The sequence below is a fragment of the Amphiprion ocellaris genome, chromosome 7 (genome assembly GCF_022539595.1).
Source record: "Amphiprion ocellaris isolate individual 3 ecotype Okinawa chromosome 7, ASM2253959v1, whole genome shotgun sequence".
Taxonomy (NCBI): domain Eukaryota; kingdom Metazoa; phylum Chordata; class Actinopteri; family Pomacentridae; genus Amphiprion; species Amphiprion ocellaris.
Window position 1 is genome coordinate 7,695,697 of NC_072772.1, and position 17,046 is coordinate 7,712,742.

The 17,046-nt window shown below is 41.1% G+C and overlaps 1 protein-coding gene across 1 annotated transcript; it reads right to left on the reverse strand.

Moving 5' to 3' along the window:
* Positions 1–2,593: 2,593 nt before the first annotated feature.
* Positions 2,594–16,224, reverse strand: ccdc92ba (coiled-coil domain containing 92Ba). Its single transcript, XM_023295188.3, has 4 exons — positions 15,722–16,224; positions 15,293–15,433; positions 11,114–11,161; positions 2,594–7,281 (listed from the first exon to the last, which is right to left on the reverse strand). The coding sequence occupies exons 2-4, from the start codon at positions 15,423–15,425 to the stop codon at positions 6,569–6,571; spliced, it is 894 nt and encodes a 297-aa protein (XP_023150956.1). The 5' UTR covers positions 15,426–15,433; positions 15,722–16,224; the 3' UTR covers positions 2,594–6,568.
* Between the last annotated feature and the right edge of the window lie 822 nt (positions 16,225–17,046).

Consider the following 17,046-nt stretch of genomic DNA (forward strand, 5'->3'; position numbering starts at 1 on the left):
TTGTAGAAAAATAAATAAATTGATCCAATTGTAAATAAAGATTTCAACGTATAGTGTTCTCTTACACACGTGGACAAATTTGTTGGTAGCCCTCAGTTAATGAAAGAAAAACCCACAATGGTCACAAAAATAATTTGAATCAGACAAAAGTAAAAAAAAAATCTATGAAAATTAACCAGTGAAAATCAGACATTGCTTTTGAACCGTGGTTCAACAGAATTATTTTAAAAAATAAGCTTCTGTCTAAATTCTTCAGTAAACTGGGTTTATGGTAATAAAATGGAATGGCCTACTTGATATGAAATTGGGCTTATGAACTTTCATATTTTGTTGAAACATTATTGAATAAATATATTTTATAAAGGATTTTTGAATTATTGATAGTTAAATTTTTTTTTTTAAATCTCACGTACCCCCTGGCATTTGAGAACCGCTGTCTTAGATGACCAAATAATAAAAATTACTGCATCTCTTTATGTGTACAGCATAAGGACTGCATTGACAATACTACATTGAGGCAAACCTGCTGCATGGCAAGTAGATTAAACACAATTAAAAATAATACTGAAGCACAAGAGCTGCACGGTGGTTCAGTGGAGGCCTTGCAGCTAGAAGATCCCTGGTTCACGTCTCGGTCTTCCTGGGATCTTTCTGCATGGAGTTTGCATGTTCTCCCTGTGCACATGTGGGTTTTCTCCAGGTACTCCAGCTTCCTCCCACAGTCCAAAAACATGCTCAACTCTAAATCGTCTGTAGGTGTGAACGCGAGTGTGATTGTATATGTTGCCCTGCGATACACTGGCTGTCCCCTGCCTTCACCCTAAGTCAGCTGGGATAGACTCCAGCCCCCCCGTGACCCTAATGAGGTTTAAGCGGTGTACTAAAGCACAAATTTAGATTTGTTTACATTTAGACTAAGATGCCACAACCCAAAGGTTTCCCCCTTTTCTCATTTTAACTGCTCAGTCTGGTTTTATGTTTAAGCACAAAATTCTTTCAGAAAGTGCTTTATAAATAAAGTTTTTCATTTCTCTACGTGATTCTGAGCACGTGTGTCTGATCTGCAGTTACTGGCCTCACCAGTTTTCCCAGTGTTTGTGGTTCTCTTATGCTGGTATCCCTCTCCAGTCCTTTTCTCCCTCCCCTTTACCTGAACCCAACCGTCCGAGGCAGATGGCCGCCCTCTCTGGTTCTGCAGGAGGTTTTCCTTCCCACTGTCGTCGAAGAGCCTGTGTATAGACAGTCTTTGGAGATGATTTATGTTGTGAATTGTAAAGATAAAACCTGAAACTAAATGATGATGATTATTATTAGAAAAGAGCAGGTTTGTTTGATAATCCTGCTTTGCTCATAGCAGTTTCTTCAGTGGGAAGTTTGTACCTTATGAGTGGTTAAATGATAAACACCTCTGTGTAACATTGAGGTATCATGTATTTTAAATGCTTAAGAAAGCAAAAGACACAGTAGATGTTTAAAGCTTTTCTTGCTTTTATCTCTTCAAACTATCATCGGTACTGAGGAATGAGCACAGATGAGGTAATGCTAAATTATTGAAGCTAATTATTGCTGCATTCAAAAGCAGCAAAACTGACCTATTTTGTAGGAGATTTAATTAGTCACCTCCCACAGTATTCAACAGCACTGACATACAATCTGTCAGTATACATATATTCAGTGATAACTTTGCTATTCATTTTCTATAAACAGACAAATAATAAACTATGAGTGTGAAAACACACATTTCTGTTTCCAAGAGACCACAAACTATAACTAGGAGCCAGTAGAGTTATCTGAAACGTACGTTTCATGTCAAACTTTCTCTTTGTTGGAGTCAATTTGGGCTTAAAGTATTATACTTTTATTAATTTAACAAGATTGTAAAAATGCATGGTGCCTGTAATAGCTTTAGGAGTGTTTGTGGCATATAACCTCTCTTTGTTACAAAATATACTGGAAAATTCCGAATGGCCTAAATGCTTTTTTCAAAAGGTCAAAGCATTTTACTTCTATAATCATGAAGATAGTACACATCTGCACGCAGTTTTAAATAGAATAAAATAACCAAAGATCTTTTTCACTATTTTCTTACTGTTAACGATGCAAAACACATTAAGTACATGACATACACTACTGTTTAAAAGTTTGGGGTCACTTGGAAATGTCCTTATTTTTGAAAGAAAAGCATTTTTTTTCAATGAAGATAACATTAAATGAATCAGAAATACAAACACACATTGTGTTAGCTAATGATGTTGAAAGGCTAATTGATGATTAGAAAACCCTTGTGCAGTTATGTTAGCACATGAATAATAGTGTGAGTTTTCATAGAAACCATCAAACTGCCTGGGTGACCCCAAACTTTTGAACGGTAGTGTATATTTTTTGTTATATAACGCACATTCATAGAAGCTGACGTGTAGGTTTCAGGCAAGACTCTTCCAAAAACACCAGATTCTAGTCCATTGAAGTCACCTCAAGCGCAGTGTGATCCAAACTGGACATCATTTATTCACTTGCAAAATCATTCTCTCTTCCTTTTAAATCAGCCTCTCTGGAAAACCTTCTAAAAACAAGAACAAAGCAGGCAGCAGACTAGACAATCCTCCGTTTTATTCCATTTATGTGTACAGTTGATCACTGTAGGAAGCAAACACAGTATATGCGGTAATCAGTCAACAGCTCACCCGTGGACCAAAATCAAATCAACATCTCTCTGCATGTCATGTTGGGAGCCACACAGCATTATTGCTAGAAACCACATAACATGTCAACCAAGATGCTTTATGGTGCCACATAAAGTCCACTGAAACATCTCTCGAAGATCTGAAATAAACTTGTTGACCACAAGGACGAGCAAAATGACAGACACTGCTGCTGCTGCTTCATGACTGCACTGAAGATTAAAGTTATATCAGCATTTAGAAAGATGGAAGACATTCTCTGTGGGCGTCAGTAAATTAGTATTACTCCGCTATGTTTGCAGGATGTGAGATAAACCGCTCTGAAAAGTAGAAAAATCAAAGCAGGTCATTAAGATTTACTCGCTTAAGCTGAAATACTCATGAAAAGACATCATTAAGGCGTCACACCGCTCGTCTCCGTGCTTAATTCCAGTGCTGGGCCTCTTTGGCTCTTTAGCATTTTCGTCATCCGTCTCATACAGCAGCCAGTATTTTGGTTATTTGTCCAAGATGTGACATAATACCAAAGTATGGATCATCTACTGTGTAAAAATGTGAAATGATGGTAAAATGTGTCTGCTGCTCCATTTAGATGGTAGGTGGAGTGATGAAGTCTAACAGTCTGAAGTTCAATTTACCTGTTGGGGAGAAAAAAGCTGTTTTCAATGAGACAGCTTTGTACTTTAATTGCCTCCTGTCTCATGAAACTCGAGGAAGAATAGTGCACACAGTCATACTAATGACTTACCAGAGCTAAGAAGTGAATGAAAAACCCTTGTCACATTTGCATTTTTGCTAAAAAAGAAGACAGGTTCAGTTCATTTTCATCCAGCTGGCAGAATACTATGCCTATTTGCTTTACGTTGCTTCACATGTAGCGCATCTTTGAATCCTCTCCTCCGATAAACTGTAGCATAACAACATAAAGATTCATCGACAATCCATCAGACAGTTCAGAAAAATATTAAGCAAAACATAGTGAGTTGAAGAATTACAAACATTAAAACAATCATAAAATCTACTTTAACGCCTCGAGTGTCCTTAAACCAGCTGTCGTGACCTAGTAAGAATATATAAATATATTGATATTGCTTTATTGATGATATACTCCTAAAACATAATGCTAAACTTCTAAACAGGAGCTGCAAGGAAAGCCTCACAGCAACTAATCACGATTAAACTAATTACTGATGCTCAGTTAAGTCATGGCTCAAGTAAAGACCGACTGACACAACTTAGAGGAAAACACTGACATACAGTAACTGTTCTATGCAAAGTCTAAGAGTAAAGTTAACTTTTGCCCTGTTTCTTCGCACAGCATTTATTATGACTCCTCTATTATAAGGCAGTAATTGCAGTGGGGTATTGAATGGACAACAATAAATTCATAATTGGCACTGATATATGCAAGCAATAGCATAAAAAATATTTTCTTCATTAAAATATTGTGTTGATTTGATCTTTTCTTCATGCTATTTGCTCAGTGTTACACTAGGGGCCACCACCTGCATATGTTTGGATATCAGAGGACACGCTCGTCCCTCTTCTTGTCCTTTCCAGTACAGGAAATGTCTTTTTCAGGGAGTAAAATGTGTAAAACTGAGAACACACTGCAAACAGGCCGTCCTGCAAATCTATCAGACCGTGCTGCATTTGAACGCACACCGAAAGCTACACTTGTGTTTTTGTTTGTCCGTTTTTTTTCCTGAGGTGAAAAAAAACCCTAACAAAACAACCTCAAACACAAATAGGCTGAAGTAGCAGTTGTCTATGTGTGTGTGTGTGTTCAGTACACAAACCACACCTGAGTAAAACACATGGTCTAATGAGCCAGAAGTGAGTATCACCTGAATGCTGCCTGTTTATACCAAGCGTCATGACATGGTGCCTCAATGCATCACAAAGGGAAACATGAACTAAATTTTGCTGTTTAGTGTGAGAGGTGAAATGCCACTGTTGTCTGATGTCTCCTCCACCTATCAGGCACTGATACAAGAGCAAATTTAGGTTTTACCTATTAGAAAATATCTAAACGGATTCATTCATTTCTTTTTTGCAATATAATCACCTGATAATTAAAAAAAAACAGAACATGAAGGCTGACAAGTTTGCATCTATATTTTTTAAGTTTAGTATGTACTATGTGTGATATGTAAGGTGGTGTGCATTTGCTTTTTTGTTTTTTTGACAGTCAACCTACAGACTGAGATAAAGAGAAGACTGTAGTTAAATAGAGGTCAGTGTGCAATGACCTTTCAGTATGTTACATTATGGACACTTATCTAAGCAGGAAAGAAAGGCTGAGGTAAAATCGTGATCCATTTGCAAAGTTTGTTCATAGTTTAAACCGTGGTGAGCTTATAGACATTTTTCACAGCACACATTTTGACTTTTTTACTGGGAAAATGATTCTGTCTGAAATGAACTCCCAAGCAGGGTTTTATGTTCCAGACACACAGGCACAATGCAGCATAGAGCCTGACTGATATATACTGGTTAGCGGATATTATATCACAGATATATCAGCATTGATGTATATGTTGTCTGATATGAAAACTTTCTTTTATAGAACATTTAAAAAAAACGCTTTAGAGAATTTAGAAACTGTTTCATTACACAGTATGTCCAGTAAGGCCGCTCTGACTCCACTGTTTACAGTAATCTTAACACTGTGTGCAGCACATGTAGCTGAGCCATCAGTGGTACGGAGTCAAGTGGTGTATTCATGGGAAACTAGTTTGGGAACTACATTGCTGGAAAGTTAATAAACAATGACTATCATTTTCACTTTTCATTATTCCTGTAACATATAAATGAACAATATCAGCTGACATATCAATTTTCAAATTTCTTACTTCCTAAAACCAATATTATTATTATGTTTATTATGTTTCTGAACTAAGTTGCTGCTACTACTTCTGAGTAAGTAACATATTAGGTATATTCTATAAGGGGACATTATTAGTTAGTTATTTCAGAAACAGCCCCACTGTTGTGATTCCTGGCTCAGCAGCAAAAACTGAGAAACGTCAAGGGTCTGTAATAACTGTTATTGTCATTATCTGCTGTGAAGAAGGTCTACCTCACCAGGGACAGCTAGCCGAAGCTTTAATATTGTCGCTACACGCATTTAGTACCTTGCACAGTGATTTTAAAACTGCTGACAAGCCTGTTGTGCCCTCAAATATTGTTTCTTGTCGCGCTACTCTCTGTTGTTGAGATAAACACCTCCAGAGTTGACACCTTCAAGCCAGTTAGATAAAAGTATTTTCTGTGGATTAGATGTAAAATAATGATACACGAATCTATAATGTAGCAGAGTAGTGTTAACGATTATGGATTAAAGAAAAATGTTAGCAAAAGTTAAAGAATTGCAAGTTACGGTTTCTATTAAAACAAAGGAAACAAACTTTGATCGATAGTTTTCCAGAAGTGCCCAACAATCCTAGATATTTTCAGCTGTGCCTCAGTCGGCGGCCTCACAAACGTTTGGCCACATGGGGAGATTTACGGTTGGCCTTGAAAGGTCACAGTTGCTTGGGTCACACAGCTGGGCTTGTAGTCGACTTTAAACTCACTATAAATCAAAAAGGGGCCACTTTGAAATAAGGCCCCACCGTATACAGAGCGTTGGACAGCAGCGTAAACAGACCGTCCTCATTTCAAAGACTGACTTAAAGTGACACTGACTTCTGCTTTGCAAGTTATTTAAGGTTATATCAAAGTCTGTTTTTAAGAAAAAAAAGTGTCTATGGTAAGTGTAATATCATTAAATAGCTAAAACCAGTCCCAGTATCAATTCAGTCAAGGTGCAGAACAGTTAACAGCATTAACAGTCTGGCAGGAGGGAGTCCTACAGTAGTCAAAAGCACACGTCACAGTAGTGATTAATCTGCCTTGGTCTCAGCAGCAGGGGGCGCTGCTGCTGAGGACACCAGTCTGGCAGCTTCATCCTGGGGCTCCACCGGCCCTTCTCCGCCTCCCTCCTCCTCGTCCTCCTTCTCCAGGCCCAGCGGGGGTTGTCTCTGAGTGTGCCTGGAGCGAGCTCTGTGCCTTCGAGGGTGGAGGAAGAGTGCCGGGTCGGGCATCGCTGTGGGCTCTGCAGGACCCATCACCTTCTCTATCGGCACGCACTCCCGGGCGCGCTCCACCCTCGAGGATGCTCTGACGCTCTTCCTCTTGGGCTTAACCACGGGGGATGAAGGGGAAGCTCCGGATAACATCTGCGGAGAATCAGAGTTGTGCTCGGCACCGTACTGGGGCCCCTGACTGTTGGCTCTGGACAGGAGTCCCTGCCTCTGCTGCATCCGCTGGTGGTGCAGTTTCTGCCTGGCAGCGTGCAGCTGGAAGGAGAGGTAAGCTGCTGCCTCCGTCTGCTTCTGCAGCTCGGTGTTGAGGATGGTGGAACAGTGGCTGCGGCGTTTAAGCTCCTCCAGAAAATGGCGCTCCTTTTCCTTGAGATTCGCTCTGAGGGCTCCCACCAAAGCCCCTTTGTGAGTGAGCTCCTTACGAAGTTCTCCTAAGGTGCACTCCTGCCCTGCCAGACGGTTTTCCACGTTCCGACAGCGGGCCTCCAAGAACTCCTCTTCCTCCTGCAATTCTGACAGACCGGAAATTCAAATGTTAAATGTAATGGAATTACATGTACATGCACACATATATATGTTACAAACTGTAATGAGATGAACAGGCTTAACATTTCACAAGTTAATCCTGTGAACTCCAAGATGTTTCTGGGAATTTTTGTTGCTCTTCTCACATATTTCCTCTCTGTGGGATCTTTTTTAAAATTTTTTTATTTAATTTTTTTTTTTACAGCAATCTAAAGTCCTATACCTCTATGAAACCAACCGTGGCTAGAAGACCGAAGTCAAAAATGTCTTTTGTGCACTGTCACAGAATTAATAAACAATTAGAGTTACATTTCTTTGATTATTTATTTTTACAAAAATTGAAAAAAAACTTGGGAATCTACATGTTTAACCTTTTTCCAAGTGGACATGGGTGTTACTAATACTGGTGGCTCTACATATTATAGATATTTTACCACATACACCTTTGTTCTGCGTTTATACTTGTCTCCTATCTGCTCTGTCTAACCACAACCTGCAGTTCAGCCCAGTTCAGCTGAAAAGTCATGCAACTTTTTGTCAGACTGTTGGTCACAGTTGAGTCACATCTGGCTTTGCAGTTACACCGAAGAATGCAGAATTTTTCGTTTTTTATAGATCAAATTAGCACAAACGGTATATTCCTGGAGAATTTTTTAAATGACACGTACAGAATAAACCAATTTTTAAATGAAATATCACAGTTTTAAGTTCAGATTTGGTTAAGTTATCCATGTCATTGATGATTACTTCAATGACTGTTGTAAAGTTGAACATCAACATTTTTTTCTGTTTTTACAGTTTCTGGCTCTGATAAATGGTACAAATTTTTGTGATTTTTTTAAAGAGATAAAATGCCTTTCAAAGACAGTAAAGTATAATAATTTGAACACTCTTTCCACAGCCGCCTACATACACACAATCTTGCTTTTACAAGCGAAGCTAAGCTTTTGTTTGGCCCCACCGGCTCTAATCCCCAGCACATATGTTCACAGAAGCACAACTCAAAAGATTGTCCAGATCATATTTTGGTTGGGATCCAATGAAAGTGGTTTAACCGGACCAAGAGTGAGTATCTGGAAAATCACCGGCTTCCTCTCAAAGTCTCATGAGGATAATCTATGAGCCAGAAAATGACACAGCGACTCAAAAGCTGGTTGAGACAGTTGTTGAAAATGACACATATGGGAAGAGTAATCTTCCTCCCACCTCCCAGCTGACAGACTTTACTAGTGCTGGATGGTATTTAAATCTTTATGATCGTATGTTAGGAGTCATAGATTCATGTTTCATAAATGTGTCTGCTGAATCGATTAAATCTGCACAGGGACAGAGAGAGAAAGAAAAAATGTCTCCAAATTGAGACACTGCTCAGCTTAAAATGTCTTTATTATATTGACATGTCCCAGCTGGAGTGTTAAAAAGATGCCCAGGCACAGAACTATTCCCTGAAGGAGCCACGAGCTGCAACATGGAGGCATCGTTTTAACAGTTCAGTGAGGACACGTCAATACAATAAAGACGTTTTAATCTGAGGCGCGCCTTGGTTTGGAGACATTTCTTTTCTCCCTCTTTTTAACTACTGAGATATTTCTCTTGACACCAATGACAACCCAAATAAAGTAAGATTTAGAGTTGAGAGTCTTAGAGGCACACCTCGACTGTTCTTCTACTTCCAACATATTTGAGGACAGCAGCACAAGAAGCCTTTCAATTAAAAAAAACACAATCGTGATTTTTCATTTCTTAACATGCAAGAAACACTGACTTTGTAAAGATTGTAATGTTAAATTTCTGCTCACATTTTGCCAGAGACTGTTTAGAAGGTATATTTGTTTTTGAAACTCTTATTTGTCAAGTTTTCTTGATCAAACACCTAAAACACAAATTAACCATCAAAATATCTGCCAACTGACTACACTTCACTGCTTTTCCTCTTCCTGCACATTGTGGTTTTGCATTATACAGTAAGATATCTGCTGCTCTGTCAGTTCACCATTCTGTCCATGCTGGAGTAAGCATTCAGGCTACCATGATACTTGTTATTTTTAATATCAGCCCTTGATGTGCTGTCATGCGCTCTGTGGAAAGCAGGCTGACGGATGCTCATGTGCAGTATTTATGTGCAGTGGGTGGAGCAGAGAAAGGCAGAGGGAAACAGACAGTACGGATCGCTAAAACCTGCTTTACTTCTTAACAGTGAGGCGCAGTTACAGCTGCAGCATAAGCCTTTGTATAAAAGCCTGCTATTCAGTACATTCCCTCATTAAAATAGGTCCTGCCATGCCATTAACTAGCAGAGACACGGTATCACTCCCCACAGAGCTACTACTTGAGGCCTCCTCTCTGACTGAATGTCTCTGCCAAGGTCAGGTTTAACGCTGCTTATTGCGCTTCCATTTTTTTTTTTTTTTTTTGCCTCTGTAGACAACCTTTCTGCTCTTTCATTCCAATAAAATTCCCCCGAGGAGAGGTGGCTATGAAATGAAAAGCCCTGAGTCAGTGCAGTAACCTCCGGGCTGACTGAGTTGGAGCTCAGAGATTATCCTCAGAGGCTGGAACTGACCCTTCTGCTTATGAAAATGAGCCTTGATTTCTGGGTAGGAGAATCCTAAAAGGTTGATGGGAGGTTTGGTGAGTAAAACCTAGAATCCACATTAGGCTTCAGTGTAATACAGTGCTGCACATATTGATAATACCTTAAAGTCTGAGGGTACAGTTGCTCCTTTGTATTGCTTTTTAGTCTCCCTTTGCTCTATTTTTTGCTTTTTTTTTCTTTTCCCATCATCACTTAGCTTCTCATTTTCCCAATCCTCTCTCTTCTTCCCTCCATCTTCCAGGATGGATCCCCCGAGGACCAATAAGTATCGGGTTTTCTGTCGCCCATCGCCACACCCATGTTGAGCTCATACGCTAACTATAGACTACCTAATGCGATCTTCATATCCTTCCATACTCCCTCCTCCGTGTCTGGAGCTGAACCGCATTCTGTTGCCTTGTCTTCTCCCTTTAATCGCTGCGCTCTCTACCTCACATTACCTCTTCTCTCCTTCCACCTCTCCCTCAGTCTTTCCCTGGCTCCACATCTCTCTCAGCAAACTCTGTAAGTGGACACCCCCGCTGGGACCTCGAGGAAAAACGAGCAGGAGGAAGAAAAAGGAGGATGGATCAATTTGTCAGGGTGTGGGGGGGGGAAACAGAGGGCTGTGCTGTATTGATAGTTATGTGGGGTGGAGGAGGGATAACCTGTCCTGGAAAAAGAGATGGGATCTAAAGGCTGAGTAATACAGCCGAGCACGACTCCTCCTTGAATCTCTACAAGCACACACACATTTACACAGCATTATGATCGCTCTCTCTCTTGCCTGTCTCTAATTCACTGTGACAAAATGGTGCCTTTCTCCGCATCCAGCTTTGAGCCAAACATGTCTGCAGCTGTGTTCACATCTTCACCGAGAGCTCCCACATTGCTGCTGCGAATTCGGAGACATCGCTGCACTTTGCACCCCTGACGTGGCCTGTGCATGGTTTGTTCAAGGCTTCCCCCATCCCAGTGTGTGAGGAGATGATGTGAGATAGGGAGGAGTGGGTGAGAGGAGGGAGGAGGGAGGAGGGTTGGCTGACAGGGATCTGTCTCCTGGGGGATGGGAGGGTGAAAGGACACAGCGATGCAGGCTCAGAGAGATGCTCGACCGGGGGGTTGAGGTTGAGTGCGGTGAGGACAAACCAGCTCCGAGATGTAAACACAACGACCGTCTTTGTGTCTTCAAAGCAACAAAAAAGCAACAGACAGAGAGTTGTGTGTTAGAGGACGTAACATACCGATCTGACTCCTGCCTGGAGGCTTCACCTTCAGCTCGCTCGTCAACTCTGAAAAACACAAGAGAGACAGACAGAGAGAGAGAAAGAAAGCGCATAGTTAGAGATTAAATATAGAAGGTCGACATCGCTGGAGAGTCTTATTAAAGCTGTGTGCTGACATTTTTTGTTTGCAGTTGCTGGTTAACATAACAGATGCTGGATGCAGTTTCTAGCACATTTCCAGTGAGCTCATGCATAATTTATGACACAAAATCTGAAACTTTACATCAAAGACTCTGTGCCAGAGACTTACGTCCTGCTACAGTCTGGAGGAACTAAAAAAAACTTTCGTTACTGTAGAGATATAGACATCTTAGCTTTATTAGCTTTCCTCACTGAAATCAATATGTATTTCACAGAAAACTGGTCACTTTGCAGCGTAATGAAGATAAGATGCAAAGCAAACAAACAGAAATCGAAAAAGCTGAGTGCTGCATTTTAGAAAACATCCAATAAAGCTAAATTACTCTTGCTTTGGGGATAATTCTCGAGTATTTGCAAATCATTTCAACCCAAAGCCACAATTTCAAACCTATAAAGGTGATATATGATGTTATCGCTCAGTCATTTCAGGTTACTCTTCTAACATTTGTAAGAAGTTTAAAGTCTGCGGTGTATTTTGCTGTGCTATTTGTGTCCCTTATGAATACGGCTATAATCTGTGAGATGGCTTTTATGTCTTGCATTAGTGGATGGCCTTTGAATCCACTTTACTTGCACCACAAAAAAAAAAAAAAAAGAAAGACAGATTAGAAGCAGTGGACACTCAGCAGCTTGTGTGTCTGAACTCTGGATGACAGAACTATTTCCATCAAAGCCGTTATTGAATTATTTTTTTCTGTTTTTGCAGTAGTGGAGGAAGAAGCAATGGTGGTGAAGTGTGAGATACTCAACACAATTACATTTGTTGGCATTTTAAGATTTCTTCGTATGAGAACTTCTCATTTTTGAGAATATCAGATTGCTGCTCAGCCACTGGTGCTGGACTATATTTCAGCAGAATCTCTGGAGGAGGTTTTGGGGAGCAGACTGCTGGTCATGTCTGGCCTGTCAATCATCTCGTTGTTCATTCAGAGTTGCCTGACTGCAGCAGGAAAATCTTCACATTCAGCTTATTCAGCGCACATTTTAACAGAGCGATGGGTGTCAGAACCATAAATGTGTGATCAGAGATCTTACATTACCAAAGTGCCAATGTATTATAGATAATTTATGTGCAAGTAACTTTTCTTAAGGGAATATTTGCAGCGTAAAAAAATGATCTACATCACATGTGAGGCTGACTCCCAGCCTTTCTTCTCCTCTTGTCACACCCTTTCTCCTTCCCTCTGCAGTCAGCATAACACACCCACCCATGCAGCTGGCATGAAGAGAGAAAGACAGAGTGGGTGGGCGGAGAGGGGAGAAGGGAGGAAGGAAGGAAGAAAAGGGGCATAGAGGAACCCCTGACAGGCAAATCCAGACAGACAGACTCTCTGATTGCCGCCTTAGTACACAGCCATGACCACCAAATTCAAGAGACCTCAAGAGTTCCTGTTTTCCAGTTACTCGAAATTTTCCAGGAGCTTTTTAATGAGGTTAAATCAACCACGGGAAGCTGTTTGTGAGAAATATTTCTTGAAACGACAGTCAAACAGTGAAAACGAGTCACTCAGCGAATTGCAACATGCAGCGTGTGTGTAACGCTTTGTAGGTCAGGCTTATCTCCTGCAGCCTAACTGAGCAGTCAAGGTTTTTCGTTTCATTGATTCAACCTTGAACGCGGCAAAGATATCTTTGAAGGGCAAACACACACACAAGAGCCCCTAACTGATATACAAAAACACAATAAACACATGATATCACAGAAAAGGGGCCCATTTCAAAGATGAATTTAGCTCGTAGTTCAAGGAGACGGAGGCATAAGTGCCTTTATGCTGATGAGGAAACTCCAATAGTTCAGAACAATAAAAAAAAAAAGAGGTCAGCAGCACAAAGGCAGAACTAATATGCATCATCAGTTCAACCTTGCAGTACCCTTCCAGGCTACGTATTAGTGAGCTGGCAGTAAACACCCATCACACCTGCTAACTGCATGAGCCTACCTGCAACCAGTTTTACAGCCATTACTCAGATGCTTCACACATTTCTACAGCAAGAACAGTCCAAGAACTGACAGAATCAATGCCAGTTATACAACTTATGCTCAGGACAGAGAGGATTTAAGAGAGGGTTTGTGGCTATGTGCAGAGGAGAACACAATCCACTATACAACTTGTTCATTTTTGTCTTCAAATCTATTGATAAAACTGTTTTTTATAATCATATTAATGACTTAGCTTCCAAAAATGTGTCTTCCACAAGCAAACATCGATGTGAACAAAAAGCAGGCTATCAAAAATATACAATTACGACCCTTTTTCCTCATTCCTTTGCATACTGGAAAGGTTACATAGAGGGCATTTGATTTTACTTTTACTTTAAACAGACTTTCCATTCTGGCAGAAGAGCAACATAAGAAGCTTTAAAGATGCTCAGCATTGTGTGTTGTCAGTGACTGTGACATAATTATATCCCTGCAAACCCACAGAAACCTCAGAGGAATGTAGCAGTTAAAGATGATGTCACAGGCAGAAACAAACCAGACAGCAGACTCATGACACCAGCAGGAAGATGATGTATTTGTGTGCATGAATTCTGGAGAATAAAGAAATACATTTGTTTCAACTGAGAAAATGCTGCAACACTCCGCTAACCATACCTCACAACACAAACTGCTGCGTTTCTGATGGTTCGGCTGCGTATTGTTTGACTTTGTTGCAGCAGATGGATCACATAAACAAAACTTTGGCTCCACATGGGCCCGAAATTCCCAAACAGTCTGTAGAAGCACCATGTGGGCCTCCGTCTGCATTTACAGTGAGTCAGTTACCCATAGAGACAAGTAAATAGGTTGCTGGTGTCACCATCACACACAGCTGCACGACCAGATGTGATTGTGCAGCTCTAAATGACAGAGGGGGTTGTTTTCAACACAACTGGTCACGCTGGCTCTGAGCCAGACTCTCCCTTTCTACCTCTCTCTCCCACACACTCACCCTTCCCCCCTCCTCTGCATGTGTGGATTACTAAAGCTATAGGTTGTATGGATTAAACGTGATGGATATGTGCACGCATTTTTCTAAAGGTTGCATGGTTAGAAACAAATATGTGGGTTTTGATATTCCCTTTGTTGGGAGAAAAATCTGTTCAAACATTCACAAAATTTTGGACATTTTTAGGGCTTCAGGTTGGAATTAACATATCTAGGTTTGTGTGTGTGTGTGTGTGTGTGTGTGTGTGTGTGTGTGTGTGTGTGTGTGTGTGTGTGTGTGTGTGCTCTTGCATGCTTGATTTAATGGACGGCATATCCATTAGGCTCCACAGAGGAAATGATGCAATCTACAGGAATTGTAGCATGACATCACCATGTATCCATTGTCTGCTGGTGCAGACACACATTACACACACGTCCTCTCAAAATTAAACACAATGATTAGAAAAAAGCGAGTGAAATCAGTTAAATCGTTACCCAAGGCTCTAATTGAATAAAACTGGAAGAACATTTGGGTGATGAATTTCATACTACAGCTGAAAAACTAATTTAAAAAAAGGCTACTGGATTGCCTTCTTTCCAATTATCCATCAAGCCTGTTTTTCAAAATCTTAGTAAATCCATTTTCTCTGAGGGCAAAGGGTCACTGAGAGGTGTCATTTCTGACTTACAAAGAGCAACAGCAGCTGAAGAGAAATTGCAAGCAAAGCTAGACGAGGATTAGAGAAAAAAGGGATCCTTCACCTAGTCAGTGGGGCTGAAATGATAACTCAGTTATTGACCTGAAAAAGTGTTCAGATAAGCAATGAATCCCCCTTTCTTTCTCCATAATTATCTGATTTGTAAGGATTTGCTGTTTCCTTCATCATATATGACAGTAAACTGAAAATTAGGTTTCTGGACACACACTTTGAAGAATCAGATTTTTTTTTGACATTTAACAGATTAAAAAATTCAACAATGATAGTATACAGTTCAGTCACACATCATGAAGTCAGTTGTTTAGTTTGGAGGGTTGTGGTAACTATATATTTGAAGTGCCAGATTCTTGGCTTTGTGACCCTCACCTGAGCATCTCTTCTGCAGGGACAGGATCTCCAGGTGGAGGCCGTGGAGCAAAGTGAGGTGCTCCTGCCTCAGGAACACCACGCTCCTCTCCACACTGTCTATTTGCCGAGACAGGCTGCTGTCATCCCCCATGGCTGAGTCTGGAGAGGGAGGAGAAGCAGAAAGGATGGGGCTGATTGATTTTGTGTTTACTCCAGCAGCAGCATCCATCTGTCATCAACATGTTTATAACTTCATGTCACACTGTGAAGCTGCTAAGTGTAACTTTCTCTCTGCCACAAAAGAGAGAAGCTGTGAATCGAGGTCATGCTGGGGCTGCTATAAATAAGGTATTGATGAGGAGGAAGCAAGAGAAACAGGAGAAACCGTGTTAAGATGCAGCCACAGCGATACAGGCGTTGCATTAGATAATAAGTGTTTCTGCTTACCTTTAATTGACGTTAAAATTTAAGAGATTTGATTTGCAAGCGTTATAAAAACGTCCTCCGATGTGTGCATGCTGGCCTCCAGAGCTGGTCCAAATCCTGTCGGCTGCGGCATTCACCCAAACACATCTTATCTGGAGCGTTAAAGTGCTTTTCAGCAGCATGTGACGCCGTTTGATTAGAGCAGGAAGAGGCTGGATGGATGCGTACAAATGCAAAACCAGCGCCGTGCATGGCACCGAGCTCCTCAGGCAGAGCAGCTCCTTCCTCCACCAACATCTGCGGCGAACATCAGCGGGAAGATGATGCGTTCAAATCCGTCGATAGGAAAACCCGCGGGGGGGAAAGTGCGCAGTCCATTTTTTAACATGCGCACCTTTTCTCGATCGCCCACCGACTGAGCCTCCGGGCTGCTGGACGAGCTGGAAGATGATGAAAACAAGCCATCGTGATCAGAACACGCGAGAACATCGTACGACGGAGTCAGTAGTCAGCTGATTGGAGGAGCAGAGAGGCTGTGCGTCGACGCGAGGATCGATCCTGAGCTAGTGGAATACAAAGGAAACACTGAAGTTTAATGTGTGATTGGAAAAAAAATAAAAACAAAAACGTCAAACTACGTGATCAGAAAACGAACCTTTTCAAATTCTACCAAGTTGTTTATTTTGAGGTTTTGCACACAGTGATGTTATTGGTGTGATTCCAGCACCATGGACAGAGAGTCTGCTGCACTGGTTCTCAACATGCGGGGCGCGAACCTCACAGGGTCCATGGTAGCTGTCCACAGGGACGTCTTTACAGGCTGTGGGCTTCCCAACATTTGAGTTTGATCAACAGGAACCAGCACAGGATTTGCTACCTGCAGTCACTCAAACACTGGCTGCATCTGATTGGATGATGAGCCTTCAAACTGGACCAGCATGGCTGCTTGCTCCAAAACTTTCTTTTTTTACAAAATCAGAATGGCAAAATGTGTTTCTGGATGCATTCGTGGCAAGAAATAAGGTATGCAGTTGCTAAATCTGTCCTCAAACAAAAAGTTTTATAAAAGTTTTGCTCGGTGTTGGACCCCTGCTTGATGCATCTTTTTTGCATAAAGTAGCCAAGACCCCAATTTATGCAAATAAGGAGCAAGGAATGCTACATCTCATCTCTCAAAATGTGGCACGACTCTACCAGAAAGCATCTCAGGGTGTTTCACATAGATGGTGAATAGGTAGCAGATCCTGTGGACGCATATGATTATGATCCACTTCAACTTCCCATTCATTGTGTATGTAAGCAGCCATGCAATGCATTCTGGTAGCATCCAGTTGTGCCTCGAGACA

What these genes read in the sequence shown, in the direction of transcription:
- ccdc92ba (XM_023295188.3), bottom strand. Translation starts at nt 15,425, where the DNA reads ATGGGGGATGACAGCAGCCTGTCTCGGCAAATAGACAGTGTGGAGAGG. An exon ending in CCTGCAGAAGAGATGCTCAG is followed by an intron (nt 11,162 to 15,292) that starts GTGAGGGTCACA and finishes TGTGTTTTTCAG; the next exon opens with AGTTGACGAGCGAGCTGAAG. An exon ending in TCCAGGCAGGAGTCAGATCG is followed by an intron (nt 7,282 to 11,113) that starts GTATGTTACGTC and finishes CCGGTCTGTCAG; the next exon opens with AATTGCAGGAGGAAGAGGAG.